The sequence below is a fragment of the Salvelinus sp. IW2-2015 genome, linkage group LG2 (genome assembly GCF_002910315.2).
Source record: "Salvelinus sp. IW2-2015 linkage group LG2, ASM291031v2, whole genome shotgun sequence".
Lineage (NCBI taxonomy): Eukaryota > Metazoa > Chordata > Actinopteri > Salmoniformes > Salmonidae > Salvelinus > Salvelinus sp. IW2-2015.
Window position 1 is genome coordinate 36843489 of NC_036839.1, and position 27531 is coordinate 36871019.

Here is a 27531-nt window from a genome sequence, read left to right on the forward strand (position 1 = left end):
CCAAACCCACTGGCTCCAGGTCATCTATAAGTCCTTGCTAGGTAAAGCTCCACCATATCTCAGCTCACTGGTCACCATAGCGACACCCACCTGTAGCACATGCTCCAGCAGGTATATTTCACTGGTCATCCCCAAAGCCAACATCTACTTTGACCTCCTTTCCTTCCAGTTCACTGCTGCCAATGATAGGAACGAATTGCAAAAATAACTTAAGTTGGAGACTTATCTCCCTCACTAACTTTAAGCGTCAGATCGCTGCAGCTGTACACAGCCCATCTGTAAATAGCCCATCCAACCAACTACCTACCTCATCCCCATATTTGTTTTGTTTTTCTGCTCTTTTGCACACCAGTATTTCTACCTGCACATCCTCATCTGCACATATCACTCCAGTGTAAATTGCTAAATTGTAATTACTTTGCCACTATTGGCCTATTTATTGCCTTACCTCCTTCATTTGCACACACTGTATACAGATTTTTCTATTGTATTATTGACTGTACGATTGTTTATCCCATGTGTAACTGTTGTTTTTGTCGCACTGCTTTGCTTTATCTTGGCCAGGTCGCAGTTGTAAATGAGAACTTATTCTCAACTGGCCTACCTGGTTAAATAAAACTGTTTAATAAATAAATAAAAATGCTGTTAGTTCAGCTTCTTGATATGCCACACCTGTGACGTGGAAGGATTATCTTGGCAAAGGATAAATGCTCACTAGCAGGGATGTAAACACATTTTTGCACAAAATCTGAGAGAAATGTTTTTGTGCGTATGGAACATTTCTGGGATCTTTTATTTCATCTCATGAAACATGGGACCAACACTTTACAACACTGTTTATTTACCAAACACGGTTTATATTTTGGTTCAGTGTACATATAAAAGAGAAGTCGATTTGTCCCATTATCCATGGAGGCCTAGACCACACTGCGGATGTCAGCCAGGACACACATGCACGGGGACAGAGCATAAATCCATTGTCTGCAGTGTTCCAGTGCAGTTGCCAGGCACCTGGGTGGTCAAATGGTGTTGAATAACACTCACTATGCAACACAGGGTCTTGTTGCAGTAAGTACAACTCAAACCCATGATTTAACAAATGGGTCATGTCATATGCAATCCAACAGAGGGTCCAGAGCACCCAGGGTCACTTCACTCAGTACAAAAAGTACATTGAAATTCCAATCCCATGTGTCCAATTTGGAAGTTCAATTTCAGTTTACTTATTGAATAAACAGATTTTCAATCTTTATACGAGCCATAAAGGATACAGGATAGTAGTTCAATATCCTATCTGTATTTCAATGTCATGTTCCCCATCCATTAGTGCATACAGTTACATCTGACAATTAGAAGAATAATCACATCTCAATGTGCTTTTAGGTCATTTAATTTATCAGGTTACAGATGAACGAGGATTACAAAACAAAACCTGCCTCATAGTTAAAAGACATTCTTCAAACAAACAAGAGTTTCAAAGGTTGAGGCATTTCATTATTCAGAAAAACCCATCCCATTTGAGACATCTCACATAACACTTTCATTTACATTCAGGCTAGTTTTGACCCGAGGATAACTGAACAAACAGATGTATAAACATTAAGTWGAAAATAAAGAGAATGCAGTATATGCCTTAACTGTAGCTTTTTCTTTAGCCACTCAAAATCGACTTTTCACATCACAAAAAGGTATCACGAAACAAGTGACTGTTTTACAGAACATTTCATACCCATAAACTAAAAAAGTAAACACTCCCCTTTAGGAGAGATGGCCCTTCCCTTTACATAAATAAACAACACAATGACCATATAAAGAAGCAGCCACTCAACTCACTTCATGGTTTTAAGGCGTATGAATGCTTGCTTACATCAAGCATAAATGACAGGCAAACCGAGGGACGGCCTGACAACGGTATCCTTCCACCTTAGGAGCCGTGGTAGAGGAGCATGGTGCTGAACAGGGCATGGTTATACTGCTGATGGTTGTACTGCTGCTCTGCCTTCACCGATGTCTGGTGTTCCACCTGGCTGCCCGCGTTACCAGTGGCAACCATGTGCTCTTCTGCATCCCTGTAGACGTGGTGGGGGACGATGTCGGCAGGGGCGATGGTAGAGTCACACCCATTCAGGTGTGTTGGGGGGCAGTGCCTGTTTAAGGGGGTCCCCTCACACCCTAAACCTGCTTCTAGAGGGTCACCTGCCATTGGAAATGAGACACCTGGTCAAAATAATTTCAAATACTGTGTTTGCCAGTACGGGGCCACAACTTCATACTCAGAGATAAGCAAATATATACGAATTGATTTTGTTTTGCACAACTATTCCCCTTAGAGATGAACATTTCAGAAACTGTAAACCTGTGACTCAATCTATGCAGGAATTCAAATCGATAGGTTGCCAAATGGGTTCCAGAAAATTTTACATAATCTCGTTATCTTTCACCCTTGAACTTGATTGCATTGGGTCACATCCTGATTCACTGTACTCTTCCTGGTTATATTGACACACCAATCACTGCTCCTCCTCGGCACACTTCCCAAGTTTCTCCACCTTCCCCACTCCCATTGGTTCAGGCAAGATGAGACGATCAAAGTCCCTTATAGATGTCAACACAGATGACAACGTCATAAAACACCATGCTTAAGATGGTTTCAATGAGACATAATCATATAGTCCTAGAAACAAGAATTTAACATGCTGCCACCACTTGCTGTAATGGGGAATAATCCTAACAGGCTGACTGTGTCACGGGCACGAGCGTTGCAATATAAAGTCAAGAGAAGAAAAAGCCTAGGAGAGATGACTAGAAACGATTCGGTTGACCGTTTGTGTGGATTAATTGTCGGAGTAGAGGACCTTGTGCATTTCAGGTAAAATAACTCAATGTTTATATCCCAGGATAAATTAGCTAGCAACAGCAAGCTAGCTAAATAGGACACATTAGCTAGCAAGTGCAAGCTAGCTAGCTAAATTGCCATAAATGTTTAATGCTTTTTGAACTGTCCCCAAATTAATGTAATTGGTTCAGTTTGTGTTGATATTTTAACCTGCGTGTTGTGATCGCGTTGTGTGGGTGGACAAAATACATTTATGCACGATGGCGCACGCGCGCAGTTGGGTTACCGGTTTGACCCATTACCACCAACGAGGAGATGGCACGTGGGTACCTGCTTCTATAAACCAAATGAGGAGATGGGAGAGGCAGGACTTGCAGCGCAATCTGCGTCACAATACAACTGACTTCTATTTTAGCCCTTGGCAACGCAGACGCTCGTTGGCGCGGGCGAGCAGTGTAGGTGCAATAATTGAAAAGTATAGATTTCCGAAATTATTTTGCAACGCTCACGCAGCGTAGTCAGCCTGTTAGAAACAAGACAGCACAACTGAGGGCCTGCCCAGCTATCTCAATATCACTAGAGGGCGCCAAACCTCCCAGTCATTCAGGGCACTTCAATTGAAAGATGAAATAGATTACTGCTCTGTGTTCAGACCAATGTTGAGATTCTTTCTCATGTACACAAAAAAAACAAAGCCACCATCATGTTATTCAAAGGAATGAACATTTAATGAGTTTAAAAGTATACAAAACTACTCAGCACTGAGCATCAGAAGCTCTAATAAATGCAATCTACTCGTTAACATTTGTGATTCTGTACAGACTGAATAATAGTGCAGGGCAGATTCCTTGACAGAACAATTGTCCTTCATGTATGAAGCAGATGGATGGGAGGAGGGATTTTAAGTTTGTGAACAATATATTTACGAAGGTTCCTTTTCTTTTTTTTTCTCAAACGATTTCCAGCCTTAGGAAAGAGTAGCTTCCCCTTGTTTCGTGAAAATGGTAGCACTACTAATCACACTCATTTATCATATTTCAATATTTAACTTTTGTCATTAGTGAAGTTAGCAAAGCAATAGTACATTATAATACAACAAAACAAGCCAACACTTAGAAAAACAGTCAATATAAACTAAACCATTTTCAACACCACACAATAGGTACTAGGCTATACAGAAAAGCGTACAAAGTCCTCTCCTAGAAAATCAGAAAGAGAAGGGGCACTAGGAGTGTCTAACAGAACCAAAGTCTCCAGTCTGCTAGCTAACAGGACAGTGTCAGTTCAAATAGCACCTTGGAAATACCTAAAAGCTCACATAATATAGAAAAGCTGCATAGCGAAGGTTTATGTACTTTATATATTTATGTAAAGATATGCTTTGGCATAAGAGTTTTTGTATAAAAAAACTAAATAGCTTTATAGCTACAGGACAAGAGTTAATACAAATGTTTCTCAKAGGGGAAAATTTAACTAATAAAACAAATATGCTTCATCTCATTACACTGAGGGTAGGAACATTCTCTAGTGGCCTCTTCATTCTGACATGAGATGGACAAATTCTGTGTTTTGTCCCTTATTGGGTGGAGCGGCATCACAATGGCACCATTAAATACAGTACTCAGTAAACACATCACTGTCTAACTCATCATCATAAAAGGGCAGAATTCTGTCATTGCATATTCATGATGCAGAGGGAAACGTCAGTGCAGCCTCAATGACTTGAAGTCTAACCTTCTCCATAAACTGAGGCTTGTTTCAGTACATTGTTCCCACGGTGTGGGTGTTTCTACATTAAATAACTGTAATTATCATTTGACAACGTTATTACAGTTAACATTGTGCAATGTAGGGTAGGTGGAAGGATAATTGTGCAAAACAGAATTCACTCACCCTAAAAGGGGCTTTGCCAAAAACACTAGAGATTTTTTAACAAGAATTTTGTGAATCATTCAAAGCTACCAGTAAAACGAAACATAAAAAACAAATGTTTCTCTAGCGATTATGGTAGCAAGGCAATGTTTTTCATAACATGTAGGTACAATGTATACAAGTTATTTACATCCCTTTTTTTAGAACCGCAAGAGTATAACAATACCATGCCAAAAACCCAACAATACCGTGCCAAAAACCCAACAATACCATGCAAAAAAAAGTAATGCCATCTGTTGGAAAACATGGCCAGAGAGGGCCTGGTGGACATTCTACCAAGATACAACCACTAGGAGGGTCAACACTCTTACTCAACACACTAAGGCCTCTACAGGTAGGCGTAGGAGTTAGTGCAGCGACAGGGGATCTGCATGGAGGCCACAGTGAAGATCTCTTGCTCCTTAGCGGCTGGGGTAGACACCTCCACTCCCCCCTGGCTCACCAGGCCTGGCACCGGCGCAGACCCATTCATCCCAAACGCAAAGGGTCCTGGCCCACCTGAGCTCACTGCCGGCGGCGCTGCTGACTCCATACTCTCCTGGTGCATGCTCTCCATCAGTACCTCTCCGACACCGCAGACCAACCCATTCCCGTTCAGCATCCCCAGCGGCAGGCACAGACCTGGTGAGAGCAGTGGATGAGCGTGTTGAACTACCATCAAGAACAGGACTAGATGAGAACACGACATACAGGGCAGAATACCCTACAGTCCCAAAGAGGTAATTCCATCATGCACAGCTGCCTGGGCATAAGGGGAGACTGCTATTTAGCATGCTAGAATAATCAACCTTACTCAGTGAGTCCAAAGTCCAATTGTAGGCTTCATTCAGCAATAATCATCCACTGCCCCATTACCTGATACCCTGCAGCGTCAATCAACTTCCTGGCAACCGCTCACAATTCTACTCCAGAGTTTGCAGAAGTCCAATAAAACAAGCCATGCATTTACACATGCCAACATCAGAGGCCTGGCAAGCAGCCACGGGTAAGTCCCCTCCCACCCCCTTCTTCATACTGCTCATTGTAAAGCTGCACAACTAAGGGAACAATAATGTATTCAACCAGATTCTCAATAGGCCAGCACTCAAAGGTTAATCCTGATTTTACAACAGGATTTTATGAGGTTTCGACACTTGATGCTTTATCACGTATAATTATGGAAAGTCATGAAAAACATTTATAATCTCCTCCCAGGTTTGATTAGGTTATTTTTTATAAAGTATAAAAAATGCTAACAAATGCAAAAACCTAACCTTCAGTTCTGGCCTTCTTGATTTGATTATCTTCCATGTTATCAAACGACCTCTTTCTATTTGGTGCCCCGTTAAGGAGGCTCCGCCCTTGAATGAGAGGGTGGGAGTGGCCTCCGTTCTGGATGGCACCATTCAGACCAAAGCCATTAAGCTGGGTCAGGTTCTGGTACCGCTGCAGGTTCTGGGCATTGGATAGTATCTCTGCACACTCGCGAAACCCCTGGGCATGGGCCAGGTCAGCAGCGGACAGCCCACTAGCGTTCCTCATACTGTGCAATAAGAGAAGAGAGTGTTAGAGAAACCCACACCCTGCCATAGCCAGGGATCACACACATACACACACACACTTAATCTCACATACACACAGGTCCCTGACTGCCTCTGCTAGTCTAACATCATCTCTGAGGGAGAGATGACGACTGATCCTATTAGATCATTTTTTGCCCTTTATTTATTATAATTTAAGGTTTTGGAAATAAAATACATTTTTAAATGACACGTAAATATGTCCACTGCAAGAGAACATGATAAACAACTGTTATACACAAATTTGAATAATGCGTGAATCTCAAAACCAAAATCACTTCCACATCCCAGAAATAGTTTTGTTCAAAATGTCAAAATGTTCCTTAGGTTGATTCCTGGTATCAAATGTCTGAAAGATTGAGCAGAAGAAATGTACGTCCTTGGAGATCATGGACTAGTTCAGTTCAAAGCCATCACAAAGAGGAATGTTTCGGTTTTGGATTGGTGACATCCCAAATTGGCACAGATTTCCAAAGGAAGACATTTCCTTCACATTAAAAGTTATGCAAGGTGGTGTCAATTCTTGACGTTCAGGTACAGAGATGTTGAGCAGGTTCAAAATCATGGTCAAGTTAACCTTGTGGAAAATGTATGTGCATGTATGTATGTATGAATGAGAGAATTTAAGAAAAGTGCCTTTGAAACTTTAGGTCTAAAAAAGCTGAATAATGACAATCTTGACAAAGTGAGTAGAAGAGACTGGCAACACAGGATCAAAGTTCTCTTTCTAAATATGGTCAAACTGCAGGCCACAGGACAGGCATTCAGAGGTCCTCCAACTCATCGGTTAGGCACATATCAGGGGAAGCGGCCTTTTTCAGTTCATCCATGATGTCCATGTTTTGATGAGACAAAGAAAAGAAAAAAAAGAGGGAAAAGACATGGAAAGGAAAAGCAAAAGAAACGAACAGAATGGCAGAGTAATCTTCAAGGAACAAGAATGACCAAAGATGTCTTCTTTCTTCCAGGATAGGAAAGTGAAAAAGAGACTCGATGAGTTGGAGCTCAGTGCCACTCACTGTTTAAGAAGATCATTTAAAAAAAATGAAAACAGACATGTCATGGTGTCAAAGCGGCTGGCATCCAATCAGAAGGGCCCAATAAGGTTAAGAAAACACCATACCCTCCACGTTGGTATCGCAACAGACAACAACAATACCAATGGGTGATTTGGTCTCAGATTCAGGCGTGTGCATAACAGTCTGTTTAGTCATTTTCTGTTGCCGCTATAAACCTGTAATAAACATACAGTAGGACTTTATGAATGAGCAAACAGCAATGCAGTGAGCATGATTTCCATAATGCTTCTAGATATGCTATCCATAAGGCAAGGATGTCACTGGGTGGGTAACACTTCAGCGTATTAGCGTCACTCTTGCATCAGTGTTTGGGCGGCTCTCGGTCTGGATTTTTAAATTATTTTGTAAAAAAGGTGAAAGGGATAAGTGAGTGTCAAAGCAAATGAGTCTAAAATATAGTACTACTCTAACCTGGATACTAAGCCAAATATAAAGCTATCAAATAGGGCCAGACCAAAAAGACCCGCTTCTAAGTAGGTCATAAACAAGTAAAGAATTGCCAGGTCACTGTTCCTGTCCTGGCATGCGTTGTAGCAGACCAAAAACATTCCCTTGTAAGGATAGAGGTCTGCGCTGCCATGGAACCGGTTCAATTCATTTCCTGGAAGTGTCTAGAAAAATACTCTAAGCAAACGGAGGCCATAAGCTTGACTGTCTGGATGCCAATTGCCCAACATTTCTGCTGGCTGGCGGGAGAACAGTTCTACACTTGTTGTTTCTGAGGCTAAACACCATTGGATTCCGCGGCAAAATGATTGTGCAAGGCGAACAACCAGGTCTTTGTGAGGGGAAGAGGGTTGAAGCAGGCCTGTGTGTCAAGGAATGAACTTCTATTTGGAAATGAGAAAACGGGAACACTTGACCTTCTGTGGGCAGTGTGTGCCTCTCATAGATTCCAATGATGCACTAAGAACAAATGAAAACTGAGAAACTACCCTAGTGTTTTGTGTTGCTGTACGTGGTCATCATCTTATGGATGTACTGTAGAAATATCAATTGTAAATATACATAAAGTGAAAGGTGCAGCAACCCAGTGACATCCAGGAAGTTATATACACACACACTTCAGTTTAGATACGGTTCACTCATTCATAAACTCACTGCTTTGTTTCTCTTACACTCCCTATTACTATCTTAATGTGCAGTCAAACAAAAATACAAACAACGTGCTTGAGATCACATTTCTCTGTTGAATTAAAAAAAAAAAAAAATCACATGATTAACTTGCATACATATTCCCCCCCTGCTGACCAAGTTTGAAAAAACAAAAATTAACGCTTCCAAGAGATTCTACCTTCAAGCAACAGCTGTGTTTATATAGAATGTTGTTGTGAGCATGTAGATTGACGGGTCTCACTAAGAGGAGTAACAATCATTCAGGGTGCCAGAGAATCTGAGACAACCAGTGTGGGGAACACAATGTGCACAAAGAACAAGACGCCAAGTATTCTGTTCTGGCTTCTCTGAGAAATAACCCATTTTTGTATAGGTAATCAGGTAACATTTCAACCCAAATCTGCAAGTGAATATGTTGAAGGGAGAAACAGGATATCGTTTATGATCAACCAAACTAAATGATACTATGTAGGTTATATGCAATGTGTACACATACAGTTAGAGACCCATCTTTCAGTCTATATCTGAACTATGACCCAAATAATGAGGCGCTGATGAAAGAATTATCTTATTAGGAAGGAAATAGTCAGTCACTGAAAGGTCAGCGTTTAGAAATAATCCCACCAATAATCTCCCATTCTGTCCCACTTTGTTAAGGAGGAACAGTCTACAGCCTAACCCCTAACCTTCTGATCCAATCCCAGGCCTGGACCCACCCCCTGCTGTAACTAACAAAGACCAGATGTGTCATTAAAATATATATATATATWTTTTTTTAAGGTAGTAACTCCACCTCCTTGAATTTGACTGATGTATTATGGATAAATTACACAGACTAAAGATCCTTTTAAGTTTGTTTTATATAGAAAAATAACGAAGAGTCAAACTGCAAACGTGTTCTTGTTTACAACAATAGTATTTTTTTTAGAGCACATGGGCTGTAAGAAGAAATCACGGAAATAACATTTCATTACAATAATTTGTAACCTTTATTTAACTAGACAAGTCAGTTAAGAACAAATTCTTATTTTCAATGACGGCCTACGCTGGCCAAATCCGGACAAAGCTGGACCAATAGTGTGCCGCAGTATGGGACTCCCAATCACAGCTGGATGTGATACAGCCCGAATTCAAACCAGGGTGTCTGTAGTGACGCTTCTAGCACAGATGCAGTGCCTTAGACTGCTGCGCCACTCGGGAGCCATAATTTGACCGTAATGTGTAATCAGATCCTGGAGTAACCGATGGGATAGCATACACCCAAAAGTACCAATGGCTGCAGTTAGACAGGTAGCTCAATACTGATATTTTTCCCACTAATTGGTATTTTGACCAGTCAGATCAGATCTTTTCACATTGGATATTTTTCAGATCTGTTGGTCAAAAGACCAATTAGTGAAAAGAGTGATTACAATAGGGCTGCCTGTGGAAACATATCCAAAGTGACAGGTTGCTCCTCAGACTACCTTACGACGTTACATTAATGAGTGACATGTAATGTGATACGTAACGCTTTACCCATTATTTTACCTGTACTACCATAATGGCCAAGCTTTCATCACCCCACACAGATCCTTTGTCAGTTATTGGGTGAAGAAAATAATGGAGCACTCAACATGTTATGAACAGACTGTAGCCCCCACCAATCTTCATTGAATATAACAGGAAATAAAGGAAACACTAGAGTAAATGAGGTTACAACGTATATTGTATACTAAGCATGTGTGGTTCCCGAGTTAAATAAGTAATTAACATCCCATCATGTTTAGGGTCATGTATAAAAAGCCTGGGCAGGCCCCCATAGGATGACAATGTCCCCATCCACAGGGCACGAGTGGTCACAATGGTTTGATGAGCATGAAAACCATATGTCTCAGTCAACCCAATTGAACAGATTCTGGAGCGACGCCTGAGACAGCGTTTTCCACCACCAACAAAACACCAAATGATGGAATTTCTCGTGGAAGAATGGCGTCACATCCCTCCAATAGAGTTCCAGACGCTTATAGAATCTATTCCAAGGTGCATTGAATCTGTTCTGGCTCGTGGTGCCCAACACCTTATTAAGACACTTTATGTTGCCGTTTCCTTTATTTTGACCTGTATATGAAGTATATTAAAATATTTTCAGATAAACCACACGTTTACATAGTTTTTTCCCTCAAATTCGATTACATTATGCATAATATGTAGAATAAATGTGACTGAAACACATGAAAGTAGTCAGAAAAAGAAGCCAACTACCAACATTTCTGGGAAACATTCTGTGATGCTCCTTTGTACACAAAGTGGTCCCCATTGCAAGGATGTCACTGTTTATCCTTTAACTACTCAGCCAACTGACATTTACTCCTGAGGTGCTGACCTGTTGCACCCTCTACAACCACTGTGATTATTATTATTTGACCCTGCTGGTCATCTATGAACGTTTGAACATCTTGGCCATGTTCTCTTATCTCYACCCAGCACAGCCAGAAGAGGACTGGCCMYCCCTCAGAGCCTGGTTCCTCTCCATGTTTCTTCCTAGATTCCTKCCGTTCTAGGGAGTTTTCCTAGCCATCGTGTGTCTACAAATGCATTGCTTGCTGTTTGGGGTTTTAGGCTGGGTTTCTGTACAGCACGTTGTAACATCGGTTGAAGTAAAAATGGCTTTATAAATATATTTGATTGATTATCATTATGATGCCATGACAACGACAAAGGAGTTGGTTATAGCATAAACAGACGGGCATCCAGTCTGAGAAACCCTCAGTGAGACTAATTGAAGTGTTGGTGATAAATGTCCATTCACAAAAGCCAATGGAGGCATTGTGAACACCCCTTTAAGTAAATTGTCACAACTTCATTAATGAACCCTCAAACTGAATATCAGCTACATACATGACCTCCAGCTACTGAAATACAACTACTGAGACAGAGAAAATATATTTCACTGACAATTTTACTTTAATGTTTCAATTAATTATTGCACTTGAATGAGTTGGTAGACGACATTAGAATCTCAGCATTATTAGATGTATCATCAATTGGCATGTCAATAATGGCCCGTCAATAATTGCCTTTGACTCAAACCCAGTAATAGACAGTTAATCTATCCAGACGAAGCGCTATCTAATCTAAACCCTCAACTTCGGATCCTCAGCTGGAGTTCTGTCGTTTCACTTCTTAATTATGGAGATGGAGTAGTTTCTCTCTTCTTCTTCTTGTCCCTCTCCAACTCTATCAAAATCTCCAAGCGTCTCCATAGTAACCCCTCTATTTTGGCAACACTGTGCTCAGAGTGCTGTTAAAGCTTGATAATAATGTTGTATTTCCCTTCACAGGATCCGAGCCCCACTGTAGAGGCTCTATTTTAGTTACTCTTTCTGCATGTGTTGTCTGGTCTTTAAATAGGTCAATAAACAATAGGAAATACCCCAGTCTCCTGTGAATTATATCTGGAGACAGGTCCCAAAAACACTGTTCCTGCACAATAAAAGGCATGTTTGGATCCAGTTAGCCTATGTTCCTTTTCATGTACTGATTAAATACTACATGGCAAGATTTTTTATTAAATTTTGACTCAAACATCTACAGTAATCCATTAAGAAACTATGGCTAGTAAGTCAAGAGGACAATGTATTTTGTGCATTTGAATCAGATCTCACGTCCCTGAATATGGTAAAGGTGCCTTGAATTAAGACGGAATGTCCAATAAAAACACTTAGTTAAGTGGGTTTTTAATCCTGCAGTTTTCTTTTTGTTGCTTTCAGCTATGATTATTTTTCTGTCCCTGGTGTAACGCATCACATACCTCAGCAGGGGAGCCTATCGAATGACATGTCAGAGTTGGCATGGACAACGACAGGCTAATTGCTGTCTTGCTCAGGGAAAATCCTTTAGATAAGGGAGGCCTTGCATTTCCCCTCTTCCTCCCCCTGACTTCTAGCCCTCTTACATTCCATCTCCAAACCTCTCACCACATCCCAGCACCTCTGCTCCCATTTGGTTCCTCTAGTGCAGCGGTTCCCAACAGTCGCATAATTTTTTCAACATAACATTTAGTGAATTTTAGCAATCAATGTAATTATTAATTTGCATTGTGAAAAGTAATGTAAAATTGCTTAGAATACCACTAATACCCCCAACTGTTAAAATATGGAAGATATTTATTTTATTGCAGAAAACCTGCTGTACACCTCTGCAGACCGCAGGTTGGAAACCAGTGCTCTWGTGACAAAGTAATCAATCCACTTAATGTTTTGCTTTGCTGAAAAGTTTGATGAATCTATGGTTCAGGTCAGGGAGAGGGGGAAATTAAGGCCATCCTTATTTTAACCTCAACACACCCCATAATGATATCTACAATAATAAACAATCATAATGTCCTGTCAGTGAGACCCGTCATCTGTGTGTGAAATGCTGAAGAATGATACAGTACCTTGAAGAATCAGCCTGTTGGATTTGAAATGATCATGTCCGAATCTGAACAGTAAGTAAGGAAGCGTTAATTTCTCTTTTTAAATGCCTGGTATGCTTTGCTTTTGAGTTCTGAGCACACAGCCACTGTCTTCTGTTGCTAGCCTATCACCTTCAAGAGAGATCCTAAAATCATGCTGACCTGTGACTGATTAAAGCTCACTACTCAAATGGGTCCTACGGTTAGTTTACAAACAGAAACAAACAAATAAATACAGGAACAGGTAATATTAAGCAAAGCATGCAGGTCTAAACATGTCTAAAGAAATTTACTTTTTAAAAATATTCATAAATTTCCTAGCATTAAAACCAATCACCGCAAGAAATACCTCAACAGTTTGCCAGTGTGTAGATAGGAAGCGATAGTGAGAACACTCAATGCCACAACAGTACGGCTATCCCAGGGAACGGGGCAGACTCTGCAGTGTCTATTCTCCCCCTTTTCTAGGATTACTTGAAAAAATCAAGTCATTTCGAATTCAATGGCTGCAAAACATTGAGACGTGGAGGTTTCTGAGTCTTATTTGTTAACAGTACAAAAGAAGAAGAGATCATAAAATTTTTCTGGAGTATTTCTTTCTTAATGCCACTTTCATAAGGGAAAAGGTGACAGAAGATCAGATAATCAAAACAGATCTTATGGTATCATAGGGTTAATACTGAAGGTGACATTCAAAAACAGAACAGTTTCTCTTCTACGCAGCAGAAATAGTATAGGCCCTATAAAAGGTATAATATGACAGTTATTAAGAACCATTATGACAGAATTGTTAGCATTATACAGTTAAATAGTTCAGGCACTGTTTGACCCTAGAGACTGTGCTACTCTGGACTATTCTCTATCCACTACCCTACCCGGAGTGATTTATCAACTACCTATGCTGAGCTTTCCCCCTAGAGGAGCTCATTGTAAAATCCTGAATGTGCTTGAGGCTCATGACAAGAAATCCAAAAAGAGAACGCAAAAGTGAAATAAAATAAAATATTGACGTGTTAAGCATCAAAACGATCTATGCATGTTATTAGGTATTCGAGGTTGACTGTGAACGTTTGTCAATTTTAATGGATGACTATTTGAGTGAAACAAACTAATATAAATTTATATTAAGCATATATTTATACATTTTAATAAACTAGAATGTTTGACCTGAAATTCCCTGAACAGAATGCTGCCGCCACGTGCTGCTTTTCTGCATGTATTGACGAAGATCTCAGATCGATGATACCAAGAGATTAGGTCAATTGTCCAATGTCATCTGGAAAAAGGGCAGTAGTGTGTTAACGGGGAAATAAAAGACCTGAATCAAAAACGATAGAACACAACCAAGTCTGCAGGCTGAGATGTTTGCGCCGGATGATTCAAGATGATCAGGGCACAAGAAAAGCACGTGTCCAGAATAACGGGCTACGGTTTTAATGCAGGTCATAGTCTTGCTATGTTGAACTTGAGTCTTGAAATGCAGAAAACACTATGCTAGATGGTTATAACTCTTCATTATGATAATCATGTTTCAGGCTAGTTGAGATGGTTCAGGGACAAACCCACAAACAAGGACACGTTCCATGGCTTCAGAAAATGTCCATGCTCTGCATATTTGGGTCTATCTTAAAGAGAAGTCATTCTAGCTGCTCTTCATGTTGTGGTTTGAGAAGCTGAATAGGCTTGGCCTCTGAAGTAAATAGTGTAGCCCAATGCAGCGGTATTGGTCAGTTAAATGGTAAGTCAGACTGGAAGGAGGGGGGGGGGGGGAGCAGACAAGAGCTCAAATCAGATGGAAGCGAGAAATMTCCCTCATTTTTTCTGGTTCGTAGACCAGACCTAGCTGCTATCACATTGGTGTCTATGGGAGAACCACCCATTAAGTAGACMAAAAATGTGAGAGAAGAAAATTAAATGGTAAACTGCCTGAGTTGGACATCTTCATTTATTCACCATCTTCGCTCAAAATGTCCAAGGAGAACGTCAATCTAAGGTCAGGTGAAAGTCACAGCAAAGATCAGGAGGGGTTCCTCTTGAGGGGGGAGAAGCAGGAAGGGGAAAGAGTACTGGAGCAAAGTGGCAAAGCAGAAAAAGCACAGCGCAACAGCAACCACGACAGCAACTTCTGTGATTGGTCAAGGTTCTCTTCTCTTCTGTAATTGGTCAAATGTCCTCTTCAGAAGTGAGAGAGAGAGCTCTGTTCATGAGACACAGAGAGTAGTATGGTACAATAAATATCTATTAACAATTTGTGTAGCAGCAGCAGCAATGTAGCTATATCCCCAAATGGGGACAAGTTTGACCAAGGAATATCAGATCAAATCCCTATTTGATTAAGAACAAAGTTATAGTATTAGTTCACACATATTAGTTCTAATTATTTTGATATACTTTTAAAGATGGAGATGTATTTGGCTCAACGACTGAATGCGTCACAGTGAAAGGAAAAGGAATGGAAATGGTTGGGTGCATTTGAAAGTTCAAAATGTAATGTACTATTCAATATCATGATAAATGTATAGTTGGCAACAGTAAGAAAATGCTATATTTATGCATATGATTCAATTAGGATGTTCAATTATATTTGCCGCCGGTCAAAATAAGTCTGTTTACATGCGGCTTAATCTTACAAAAATAAACTATTTCCTTTGTCAGCAGTTAATTTAAATTAAAAAGCTCCCCTCAAACAAACATTAATCTGGCTGGTGTAGACATAACTTCCAAAATTCAAAGGAAGCAGTTGTGTAAACCTGGCACCAGTCTGTGTGGGAATGTCTGCGTGCAACTGAGAGCTACGTTTACAGTAGAATTAGAGCTGGCGGGTGAACGGTAGGCCCAATAACAGCCTAATGTTGTTTGTAGAAGTTATTTAAAGCGGAATGCATTTATGTAGCATTGCCATTTATAGTAAATTTAATTTTTTAAAGGGCTTCAGTAATGTTCCATTTCAAACTAATACGCACATTTTATTTAGTCTGCATGCTTCAATGGGTCAATAGCACTAAAAAGGGTAAACATTACTATTAGACTAGCGCATCGACTCCCTGTCTCCTCTACAGCAGGTGGACATTGCCACCCATCTGATCAAGTTCAAATGAAGTGTTCAGTATTCTCTGATGATTCACAACATAAGCGAGAGCGCTTGCATACTCGACATGGCCAAAAGTATGTGGACAAGTGCTCATCCCCCTTTGCTGCCATAACAGCCTCCACTCTTCTGGGAATGCTTTCCACTAGATGTTGGAACATTGCTGCAGGTCTTGCTTCCATTCAGCCACAAGAGCATTAGTGAGGTCATGCACAGATGTTGGGCGATTAGACCTGGCTTGCAATCGGCGTTCCAATTCATTTAAAAGGTGTTCGATTGGGTTGAGGTCAGGGCTCTGTGCAGGCCAGTCAAGTTCTTCCACACCGATCGACAAACCATTTCTGTATGGACTTTCGCTTCGTGCACGGAGGCATTGTCATGCTGAAACAAGAAATGGCCTTTCCAAAACGGTTGCCTCAAAGTTGTAAGCACAGAATCATCTACAATGAAGATTTCCCTTCACAGGCTTCCTGAGTGGCGCAGAGGTCTAAGGCACTGCATTGCAGTGCTTGACGCATCACTACAGCCACGGGTTCGATCCCAGGCTTTGTCACAGCCAAATGTGACTGGGAGACCCATGAGCGCGCGCACAATTGGCCCAGCATCGTTAGGGGAGGGTTTGGCCAGCTGGGATTTCCTTGTCCCATCGCGATCTAGTGAGTCCTTGTGGCTGGCCGGGCACCTGCAAGCTGCAAGTGATTCCTCCAGCACATTGGTGTGGCTGGCTTCCGGGTTAAACTAACAGTGTGTCAAGAAGCAGCGCGGCTTGGCAGGGTTGTGTTTCGGAGGACGCATGGCCCTCGACCTTCGCCTCTCCAGAGTCCGTAGGGAGTTGCAGCAATGGGACAAGACTAACTACCAATTGGCTATCACAAAATTGGGGAGAAACGGGGTAAAAGTACAACAAAAATGTACAAAAAAATTAAGATTTCCCTTCAACACAACTAAGGGGCCTTGCCCAAACCATGAAAAACAGCCCCAGATCATTATTCCTCCTCCAAACTTTACAGTTGGCACTATGCATTCAGGCAGGTAGCGTTCTCCTGGCATCCGCCAAACCCAGATTCATCCGTTGGACTGTCAGATGGTGAAGCGTGATTCATCACTCCAGAGAACACGTTTCCCCTGCTCCAGAGTAATGGTGGCGAGCTTTACACCACTCCAGCAGACGCTTGGCATTGCGCATGGTGATCTTAGGCTTGTGTGCGGCCGTGGAAACCGTTATTGTGCTGACATTGCTTATAGAGGCAGTTTGGAACTCGTAGTGTTGCTGCAACCGAGCACAGATGATTTTTACATGCGCTTCAGCACTCGGCAGTCCTGTTCTGTGAGCTTGTGTGGCCTACCACTTGCTCCTAGATATTTCCACTTCACAATAACAGCACTTACAGTTGACCGGGGCAGCTCTAGCAGGGCATAAATTTGACAAACTGACTTGTTGAAAAGGTGGCAGCCTATGATGGTGCCATGTTGAAAGTTACTGAGCTCCTCCATACGAGCCATTCTACTGCCAATGTCTGTCTATGGAGATTGCATGGCTGTGTACTCAATTTTATACACCTGTCAGCAACGGGTGTGGCTGAAATAGCCGAAACCACTCATTTGAAGAGGTGTCCACATACACTACATGGCCAAAAGTATATTTTTTGCTCTTAATAGCATCGATACGCTAGATTTACTCAAACTATAGCTATCTTTAACACAGGAGGAAAACTAAGGCTATAGCCTGAGCCATACATATAAATCAATGGTTTCCATTTCAGTTTTATCAGCTCCATCTCTGGGAACTGAGCAGATGTGGAAGTAACCACAGAGCACAGGAGAAAATGGCTCCATCCAAACCCTGCGGAGATTAGTATTTTTACAACCTCTATAGTTTGTCTTTCAGAAGCCAAAATAAAAGCTGGTTTCATGTGGATTAGCCTACATTTTACAACCAGTTTGCTATTGGTTAAACCCTTGGGCCCTTTGAAGCACCATAGGTCAATGGAAGCATGCAGGGGACAAAACTACTGCTTGGTACTAACGAGACACGAGGCTAACATTAATATATATTTAAGGTTGTGATTCATTTTATTTTCACCTATAATTTCTAAGGTCATTTTCTAGACGGGGCAATATTTTTGAATTTGAGAATGTATTGTAAACAGAAAAATAATCTAATGCCATGAGCCTCCTGTCTAGTTTGCTTTCTCTGTTACTATAGAATGCTGGGCCATCAGAACAGAACATGAGCTACAGCTGTCAAAGAAAACATGGTGACATCAAACAGTAACTCAAAACAGCTGTACAGTAGCATTTCTAGGACCTTTAGGGAAAAACAGTCATAAACAACTTTCAAAATAGTTCAGTAGCTGGCGACCAAATGCACATTTCATCAGAAGAATGAACATAATGTAGATGTCTCCCCCCCCCCCCAACACCAGTGATTTTAAATGAAATTGACATACCAAGTTTTATTTTAGTTTTCTACCTGGGTTAACTATTACTATAACAATATTGGCTACATTTGTTGGCATTCGGGTTTGTGTGTCGTTCACAAAGACAAGCAAAACTATAGGCTCATTTAAGTGATACGTTTGGTTAGGTCGCAACTCTCTACTTGATGAGAATTATAAGAGTTGTCATAATGCCTGCCAGAAACTAAAGTACACTTCACCTCAATGCAGTATGGCATAACTCACTGCATGTCAGCTTAAATAAGGAGAAACCAGCAGGACAGTGCAGCGCTTGAGGTCTACATCCCTGAACTAGTGAAATGTAACGTCTCTTATTACAGGTGGTCATAAGCTACTCTCTTATGACCACCTGTAATAAGASACGTTACATTTCACTAGTTCAGGGATGTAGACCTCAAGCGCTGCACTGTCCTGCTGGTTTCTGTTTCTCCCTGGCAATACATGTAGTTTAGTTTCTTCCTAATCAGAAAGGTTCTAGTAACAGAATATATCGTAAACCCAGGCAGTGTTAAAATAAACACATGGCATATAAACTCACTGGTAGTTTCTGGTGTGTGTTCGGGTTATGAATGACGGACAGCTGAAAATGTATACCGGTTGTCCCACAGATGAGACGGAAGAGGATTTAAAAACAACTATTTCTTACTCAAATTCCCTTGACAGAATTAAACTATGAATGTTTGTGTGCAATTTGTCCTCGAGACAGAAAAACATAAATCAATTAAAAATATAAACATTTAGCAACTCATTCAAAATCTGCTGTAAAATAATAACAGACCATCTCTGCAGGCTGCTGTCAACAATGCGTCTTGTCCATGCAAACAGATGTGTTCTTGTCAAGATTTTAAAACTACTCATTAAGTAGGATTCTAGTATCTCCGTCTACCTAAACACGATGGTACTTGGTCATACAATGAGGAACATCCTAAAACTGTTGGAAGCGCCATATTTGCAGGGCATGGTAGTGGCCTTTACTAAATACATGTACTAACTTTTCACTATCTGTGTGTGACTAGTATAAATAACATCAATCAATTCAGTTTGCCTCAGGCAGCATCTAACCTACAGAATAATTGACAGCAGAACAAATGCAGGCCTATATTAAAAATCCATCCGTTTTAAAAGGACAACAAACAAAAAGAATCTCCCTCAGACTGTCCATTTTACATCCGTCATCTGTGGGACACTGCAGGTATAGTCTACCCTCCCTATGAGATTAATCTCTGTTGACGTTTGGTGAGGCACTTTTTGTTTGACTACATAATCAACCCATTTACTTGTAAGGAGATAAAGTAGCTGGCACTGAGAACGTTAAGGAGCACATCCACAGTATGGCGAGCAGAGCCTCTCCTGTATCCTTTCTAATCACGTCAAACAGACCTTTTAAGTCTTGCAAGTTGAGTGAGTATGTAAGCTTTACGTCATACTACAATTCCTCAGGTATATCAAATAGCACTCAACCAAAAGACAACAAACAGGACTGGCTGGTTTTATGTTTCTGAATGTGTCCATTTAGAAGTCAGAGTCTCTGGAAAACATACTGAGGGCGTGAGGGATTAACAACTGTTGGTGTCAACAATAACTCTTTCTTTTGTGGTTCCTTCTAGAGTTAAACAAACCTAAAATACTGCTGAACCACAAAAACACGTGTCTAGGGTGAGGTGTGCATGTGTGTAGTTCACATCAGTTAAACCACTCACCAGCTACCTGGAACCTTGGGCACCGGAGCTGACTGGCTGGTGTAGTTTCACTACCATCTGAGTGTTTGCCAAATCACCAAACAAGCTTTTATAAAATGGCAACAGCTTCCATCCTTGGTTCAGATCATGGCAGCCGTTGCACAGCATATMATTTTCTTCTCCATTACAAGGTTGGGAATTTCTCCTATTTATTTAAAATTTGAACTTATCTACTGACATTTTGAAAAGGGCAAGAACAGAGGAGGGCATTTAAGACAATTCATACTAATTCAGTATGTCTCTCTTTGCTCCCTGTCCATCTCTATCTGCATGCATCGTGACAAGCCCTTTTGTAGTGATGGGAGACTATGGCTGGCTACCTCCAGATAATAGAAACAACTTCCTCTCAACTATGTCTTCATTTATTTCCAATGGTGTGAAAGGACTGGATAGGTGACAAGTTCGTTATGTGGTGTTTCTGCCACATTGCCTAATTCTTAACCATTCCAATCCTTTCACATCGTTTGGGTCAAAGAAAATAAGACGAGGAGTGAGGGCAGAAACTCATTAAGGGATGATGGGTTTTCAGTGTCACCTCCAAGCAAGTAAAAAGGATGTTTTGTTCAGATTTACGAGGATTTMCCCTTTCCCCTCTCTGCGTTCATTCAACGAGGAAATGTGCATTTGGTCAGCCGCTACAACTATAGAAATACACTTACCAAATCAACATGTGAACAAAGAAGACAATGCTCTCAATTATACAAATCATAATATACAGTTTAAACATAACATCCAAATAACATTTTCAATATGGTAAAGCTCACGGGTCACATTTGCAGGAGAACTCCATCAAAACTTTTTTCCCCTGTAAAGACACAGCTCCATGTTCAGATAGTGACAGGTGCTGAAGAGTGAGGTTCTCTCAGACCAGTTTAAGAATAGGGTCTCGAACACCTGACTAGGTCATGGAAAGGGACTGGGTATGCATGCTTTTGTTTCAACCCTGAGTGCACACACTCAGTGCACCTAATCATGCTCCAAACAGAATACCATGATTAGTTGAGTCAGGTGTGACTACAGGTCTGGAACAAAAGCTTGCACCACCAGTAACTCTCCAGGAATAGTTAGAATCCCTTGGTGTAGGTAGGAGAGTGGAGCAACATGATGGAATTCAGGTTGAAGTTAACAGGAATCTTTTATTGTTTCTTCATTTATCTGGAAATGTGTATCCCTCCAATGAAATGAATGGTTCTGCTGTCCTTGTCTGGTTCCTACAGTAACAGGACTTACACTGAGGTGGACATCTCAGCAACACAACTTTTCATAGCCGCAATTCCTGAGTAACTACTGACTAAGGACATAACTCATGAAATGACCTTGTAACAAAGTGTAAGTACAGGCAGCTATAGCGCTTACCATTGTTAAAGTTTTGAACATAAAATATAAAAAGTTACAAACATGGTATATCTCTGCATGCAGTTACTAGCTTGTTACAGGGTAACTGCACAGGTTATTCCACTGGTTGTGCCCGTGTTGTAATTCTACTTCCTTATCAGTCTAGAGAACCCAAGACCCATATAAAAAAATACAGACCCATTTCCACAGTTTGAACATGGAGCACAGTGTCAACCGTACAAGAAAGTACAGGTTGCTTGAGTTTTGATGGAGTCCTCCTGTAAACGTTGTAGATATGGGAGATGTTGGATGTTACAGTGAGTGGAAGACCGAGCACACAGGGGGTGCAGTAGCTCGACTTACTCAGCTTTCGCCCCCTGAATCAGGAGAGCGTTGACACAGTCCAGACTGCCTGCACGGGCAGCCTTATGGATAGGAGTCTCACCAACATAGTCCTGAGAGAGAGACAGGAGATACACAGACATAAATAAACATGTTACACAGTATTTACACAAACTGAATGAGTTGCTCACATTGGTTTCTAGTGCGGCAATAATATGCAGCCGGTTAGTTAGCCTCACTCCCCTCTCCCAAACCAGGGTAGAGTGCTCCAGGGGCAGAGCCTGAACTCTTCACCCCAGCTACACAGCGGGCCACAGGCTGAGAGAAAGAGAGGGGGAGGGAGGAAGGTGGTAGAGAGGGAGGGCGGTGGCAAGGTAGTAAGAGCATTTTTCAAAATAGATCCCTCCTTCAGGAGAGAGAAAGTGAGAGAGGTGCTGAAGGAGGAGGAGGCAGACACAGAATTTTTCAAAACAAAATCCCTCCTCCATCCAGAGCCATATTTGTCCACACCCAGAGAATGTGGGATGGCTCTATTAAAACCACACAAGGGAGGGAGGGGTTAAAGGGCCAATGCAGCTGTTTTTATCTCAATATCAAATCATTTCTGGGGAAAAATGTAAAAGGCGCTTACTGTGAATTATTAAAATAAAAATTAAATAATATATATATAATTTTTTTATATAATGGTCACAGAAACAAAAATAGCTTCTTAGCAAAGAGCAATTTTCAAGCAAGAAATTTTGCTAGGACTGTCCGGTGAGGAGTGTGGAAATAAAACACAGGAATATCACCTTTTTGACTGCATTAGGCCTTTAAAAGAGGGTGATGTGTTTAATGCAGGGGAAACTGGATGGCTAATTTTCAAATGTGTTGGATCAGGAACATTTTAAAATGTAGGCTGTAACAGTGATGTGTTACAGCAAGCCAAGAGGAGATACAGCTAAGAGTTATGTAATCGTGACCTACTAATCTGATTTCTCTGAGCGGTGCAGTGAAGCGTCAGAGATGGTCAGTGAAGTGTGTGTACACAAGACAGGAGCAGAAACGAAAGAGCATGACAGAAGAACACACACATTCTCACACGATGACGTCAAGTCTAAATGCAAACCCTATTGGCTTTTCACATGTAGATAAGCGTACGTGCACACATGCACACCAACTAGTAGCCTGGGGCTCAGACAGGCTTTTCAGTCTTTAATCCAACAACATGAGGGCAGAAGCAGGCTGTCTGGGGCTCTTCAAACACAGCGTTGAACAGGTATTAAGGACTCAATAACGAAGATAGCCACAAAACAGAATCTCTTGCAAGTGCCTTGGTATTTTTCCTCTCAACTATCATTGAATTTACTTATGTGTAACAGGCACTAGTCCAGAGGGGTCAAGGGTCAGGTCGAGTGGCACAAAGCCAGGATGATCCCTCTGATAGGATCAGTCTGAGCTCAGCCTCACTCTCTCACACACACCTGTCATTTTCACTAGGTCTGCCCCCCTTTCCTCTAGGTACGGACATGCGTCAGGGTTTCCGTTAGGAAAACGTGGTGCAGGACATTTGACCAGCAACATTTTAATTTAACGGACCGATATGCATTGGGTTTTTTCTTGCGCTGTCTGACAGATTTTCCAAAGGCTCTGTATCTGTATGCTGTACATGTGTGATAAATAAGATACATAACGAATATACTGTGTACACACGCCAATTTAATTCCACTAAAGTATGCTAATTGACATATATACCAATTAGCATGACCAGTCAAATGCATTTCCATCAACTGAAATCAACTAAAATCAATGAATAGGCTAAAAAACATTTTACAATGGGATTTCTTCTCCCAGACAATTGGCCGCAAGCATTTTATTTAATCGGCTTTTCTATTAAATAAAGATTGGACAAAAGCCGGCTATTACCTGTTAACGAAAACCCTGCTGTGTGTGCGTGCACATAGACGTGTGCGTTTTGGTAAGTGTGTGTGTGTGTCCATCCATGTGCACTGTACCTGTCTGTTGATGTCAGCACCAGCTTGCAGCAGCCACAGCAGGCACTCTGGGTGGCCCCCAAATGCAGCGATGTGAGTGGGCGTCTGAGCAAACCTCGTGGTCACCGAGTTGACCCCACAGCCCACCTGCACCAGACGCGTCACACACTCCAACTGTGAGAGAGAAATTAATTTTATTACTAAATACCAATACAGTGGATTGAAAATACTCTGCTGTGTCTGTCCTGCCTTGATGAGGTAATCCACAGTCCTTCAAGCAAAACATTATAGTGTAACAATAAATCAAAAGACAAAGGCCTACAGTATGACTACTTCCTGTAATCAAATCGCACCCTAGGGTTATTTTTACAGCCGGTACAATCACACCCAGTTAAGCACCACCAGAGTAATATAATAACGCATCAATTCTAACTAGCCTAGATGAGGTTTCCCAAATTCAGTCCTGGGAACCCCCCTGGGTGCACGTTTTGTTTTTCCCCTAGGACTACACAGCGGATAAAAATCAACCACTGAGCAAAGGCAGTTTAGGTTGGTAAGCTAGTTGGTAAGTTAACTGGCTAGACTAAAAAAAATTAGCTGACATGGGCTTATTGAGGTACTGTCAGTGACTGACATAAGAGAAAGTGCTGATGCACGACCACATTTTGAAATTGCACCTTGTTTATTCTACTATTCTAACTTTCAACAGTAAGTTTAGACCCCACTGAGTTTCTAAACACACAGATACACATATACAGTACCAGTCAAAAGTTTGGACACATACTCATTCAAGGGTTTTTCTATATTTTTTTTATATTTTCTACATTGTAGAATAATAGTGAAGACATCAAAACTATGAAATAACGCATATGGAATCATSTAGTAACCAAAAAAAGTGTTAAATCAAAATATATTTTATATATATGTTAGATTCTTCATTAACAACTGTTCGGGGGTGACTGCGTGAAATCGGGCCTTCGTGGTCTAATTGCTGAAAAGAAACCACTACTAAAGGACACCAATAAGAAGAAGAGACTTGCTTTGGCCAAGAAACACGAGCAATTAGACTGGTRAAAATCTGTCCTTTGGTCTGCTATACCAGCATGGCTACCACAGCATTCTGCAGCGATACGCCATCCCATCTGCTTTGCGCTTAGTGAGACTATAATTTGTTTTTCAACAGGACAATGACCCAACACACCTCCAGGCTGTGTAAAGGCTATTTGACCAAGAAGGAGAGTGATGAGTGCTGCATCAGATGACCTGGCCTCCACAATCACCCGAACTCAACCCAATTGAGATGGTTTGGGATGAGTTGGACAGCAGAGTGAAGAAAAAGCAGCCAACAAGTGCTCAGCATGTGTGGGATTTAAACTCCTTCAAGACTGTTGGAAAAGCATTCCAGGTGAAGCTGGTTGAGAGAATGCCAAGAATGTGCAAAGCTGTCATCAAGGCAAAGAGTGGCTACTTTGAAGAATCTCAAATATATTTAGAATTGTTTAACACTGTTGGTTACTACAAGATTCCATATGCATTATTTCATAGTTTTGATGTCTTCACTATTATTCTACAATGTAGAAAATAGTTTTTAAAAAATAAGAAAAACCCTTGAGTAGGTGTTCAAACTTTTGATAGATAGATCTACACACACACACACACTTTATTGGATCCGAGGGCATTCCAAAAGGGGGCCCACAGGCCGACGATTACGCATCCCTGCCCCATGCAAATACAATCTCAAGGCTGACCCTCAGATTGGCTTGAACAAATGTGTTTTCCTCCAGCAGTGCTGTAGCAGTGTCTGATGTAGCAGGACATTTAACACAGCGGTGTAACCTGGAAGTTGGCCATGCTCAACATAGTGTGTATATAGTGTTGGTGTGAGTTCCTCTTTTATGATCAACACAAGACAACTGCTTCTCACAAACACAAAATGCCTTGTGGTCAGTCATTAAGTGAGGCAGACCATGCCTGTGCTATTTTTAAAACCCTGCTGTTTCATCTAAACATCCATCCTTCCCTTCCCACTCAGCAGCACAGAGGAGGTGACAGAGTCAATGGCTGATTGGATTTTAGAACCTATGCCTGGGGCTGAGATAGGCACACATCACTAACCAGGCAGGGACATGGACAGGGGGTGCTGTTCTCTGTTTGTTTGACATAGATACTACAATTGATAGTGTCGCTATTGTTGTTGTACTTTACTCTGCTCTCTCAAAATGCATTAGTATTTAGTCAGTGATGAGGCTGATTTAAAACCATGCACACCTCGTCCTTCAGTTGACTTTTTTTACAATGTGTATGTAAACACTTCCGTATGGGAAGGATCCCCGCGTGTTTATAAACTGCCTTTTTGGCGCGTTGCAGGTTATTGGTTCCCACCGCAACCAATAAACAATCGAGCCCGCCACAGATATAACAAATATTTGCCGTCGACGGCTGAAAGATATTCGGTGATTGCTTGATGGGAGTCTAGTCAGTCAGGCCATTACATTCTTCTGAGCTGGAGGCACAAGTCTGTTCATTTTCAACAGTCCCAATGTCAAATTTCACATCACACTAGCCTATAGAGAAAGAGCAGCCTACAAAGTACATGTTTCAAACCATTTCCTGGCAACAATTAATCAAAATTATGGCACGTTACCTAGCGTTAGCTAGCTACGTGAATATGTATCATTCAGTGTCAGCCTGTATACTGAAAGTGGCTGGAGGCCTTGCCTCTTTTCTCTATAATTTCATTGTAAAAAAAAATATATATATATATTGTACCTTTCCGAAATGAGCAGCCCAATGTATTGGTGTCCAGCCGTAGAAAGAGTCCTCCACTGCTAGGTCCGCCGGGTTTGAGGTACACTGAAGAAGTGAGCACAACGCACCGACATCTCCATCCCTGCACGCCCGGTGGAGTGGGAAGCGAACGTTCAGAACCTCCTCACTTGAGAATCCCGACTCGATGCCCACCGACATTATCAAACGAATATAAAACACAATTTTTGCGAGAAAATAACAAGAAATGCCGTCGTCTGTTTCCAAATTTAGTGATTGTGGTAATGTTTCGTTGAGTGCCTTTTCGTGAAGGCACACGCCAACCTGCCTGCTTGCTGCTGCTAACAATGAACACACAAATGGACAGCGATGACGTTCCAACCAACGCACTCAGAAATGAATCTTCTTGAGGCGAGCTGCAAATTCAGGAATGGAGTTTTGTACGCACGACCCGCCACTAAATTCACGCCTCTGATGCATTGCGATGCATTTACAAAAGTTATAGCTAGCAACAGCAAGAGTGACTGACACAATTATAAGTAACGTTAGGGGCTTTCATGTGGAACTGTCCACAACGTTGCTTATTGGCCTACTTTCACTGATCATTTTTAACAAACTTCTGTTCAATAATTGTCCTACTATTAATTGTTTTCCAACCACATCTGAATTTACTTTATGATGAAAAGCAAGGACAGTAGTGCAGAGTGATTTTGTCATACATAAATTCATAGAATTGAAATAATACAAAATTCAACTGATGCACAAACGTATTAGACATTGGTGTGATGTACTGCCACATTGTAAACCGTTTATATATTTTTTTTTACAAAAATAGGCAACCCCTTTTGGGTTGTTTAGTTATTTATATA

The 27531-nt window shown here is 41.3% G+C and overlaps 1 protein-coding gene across 3 annotated transcripts; it reads right to left on the reverse strand.

Annotated features, from left to right (window-relative positions):
• Positions 1-1374: 1374 nt before the first annotated feature.
• ankrd10b (ankyrin repeat domain 10b) lies at positions 1375-27044 on the reverse strand. 3 transcript variants are annotated; one of them, XM_024009733.2, is made up of 6 exons: positions 26666-27043; positions 23918-24070; positions 21945-22036; positions 6022-6290; positions 5267-5389; positions 1375-2196 (listed from the first exon to the last, which is right to left on the reverse strand). In XM_024009733.2, the coding sequence occupies exons 1-6, from the start codon at positions 26861-26863 to the stop codon at positions 1925-1927; spliced, it is 1107 nt and encodes a 368-aa protein (XP_023865501.1). In that variant the 5' UTR covers positions 26864-27043; the 3' UTR covers positions 1375-1924. The 3 variants fall into 3 exon arrangements, with proteins under 3 accessions (XP_023865501.1, XP_023865520.1, XP_023865511.1); XM_024009752.2 differs by lacking the exon at positions 5267-5389 and having other exon boundaries at positions 26666-27044; XM_024009743.2 differs by lacking the exon at positions 1375-2196 and having other exon boundaries at positions 3543-5389; positions 26666-27042.
• Positions 27045-27531: the final 487 nt, after the last annotated feature.

Excerpts from the sequence above, each read along its gene's own strand:
- ankrd10b (XM_024009733.2), bottom strand. The coding sequence starts at position 26,863 with ATGTCGGTGGGCATCGAGTCGGGATTCTCAAGTGAGGAGGTTCTGAAC. Across the intron at positions 24,071-26,665 it reads GGGCTGCTCATTTCGGAAAG|TTGGAGTGTGTGACGCGTCT; the intron begins GTACAATATATA and ends TCTCTCTCACAG. Across the intron at positions 22,037-23,917 it reads GTGCTGACATCAACAGACAG|GACTATGTTGGTGAGACTCC; the intron begins GTACAGTGCACA and ends TCTCTCTCTCAG.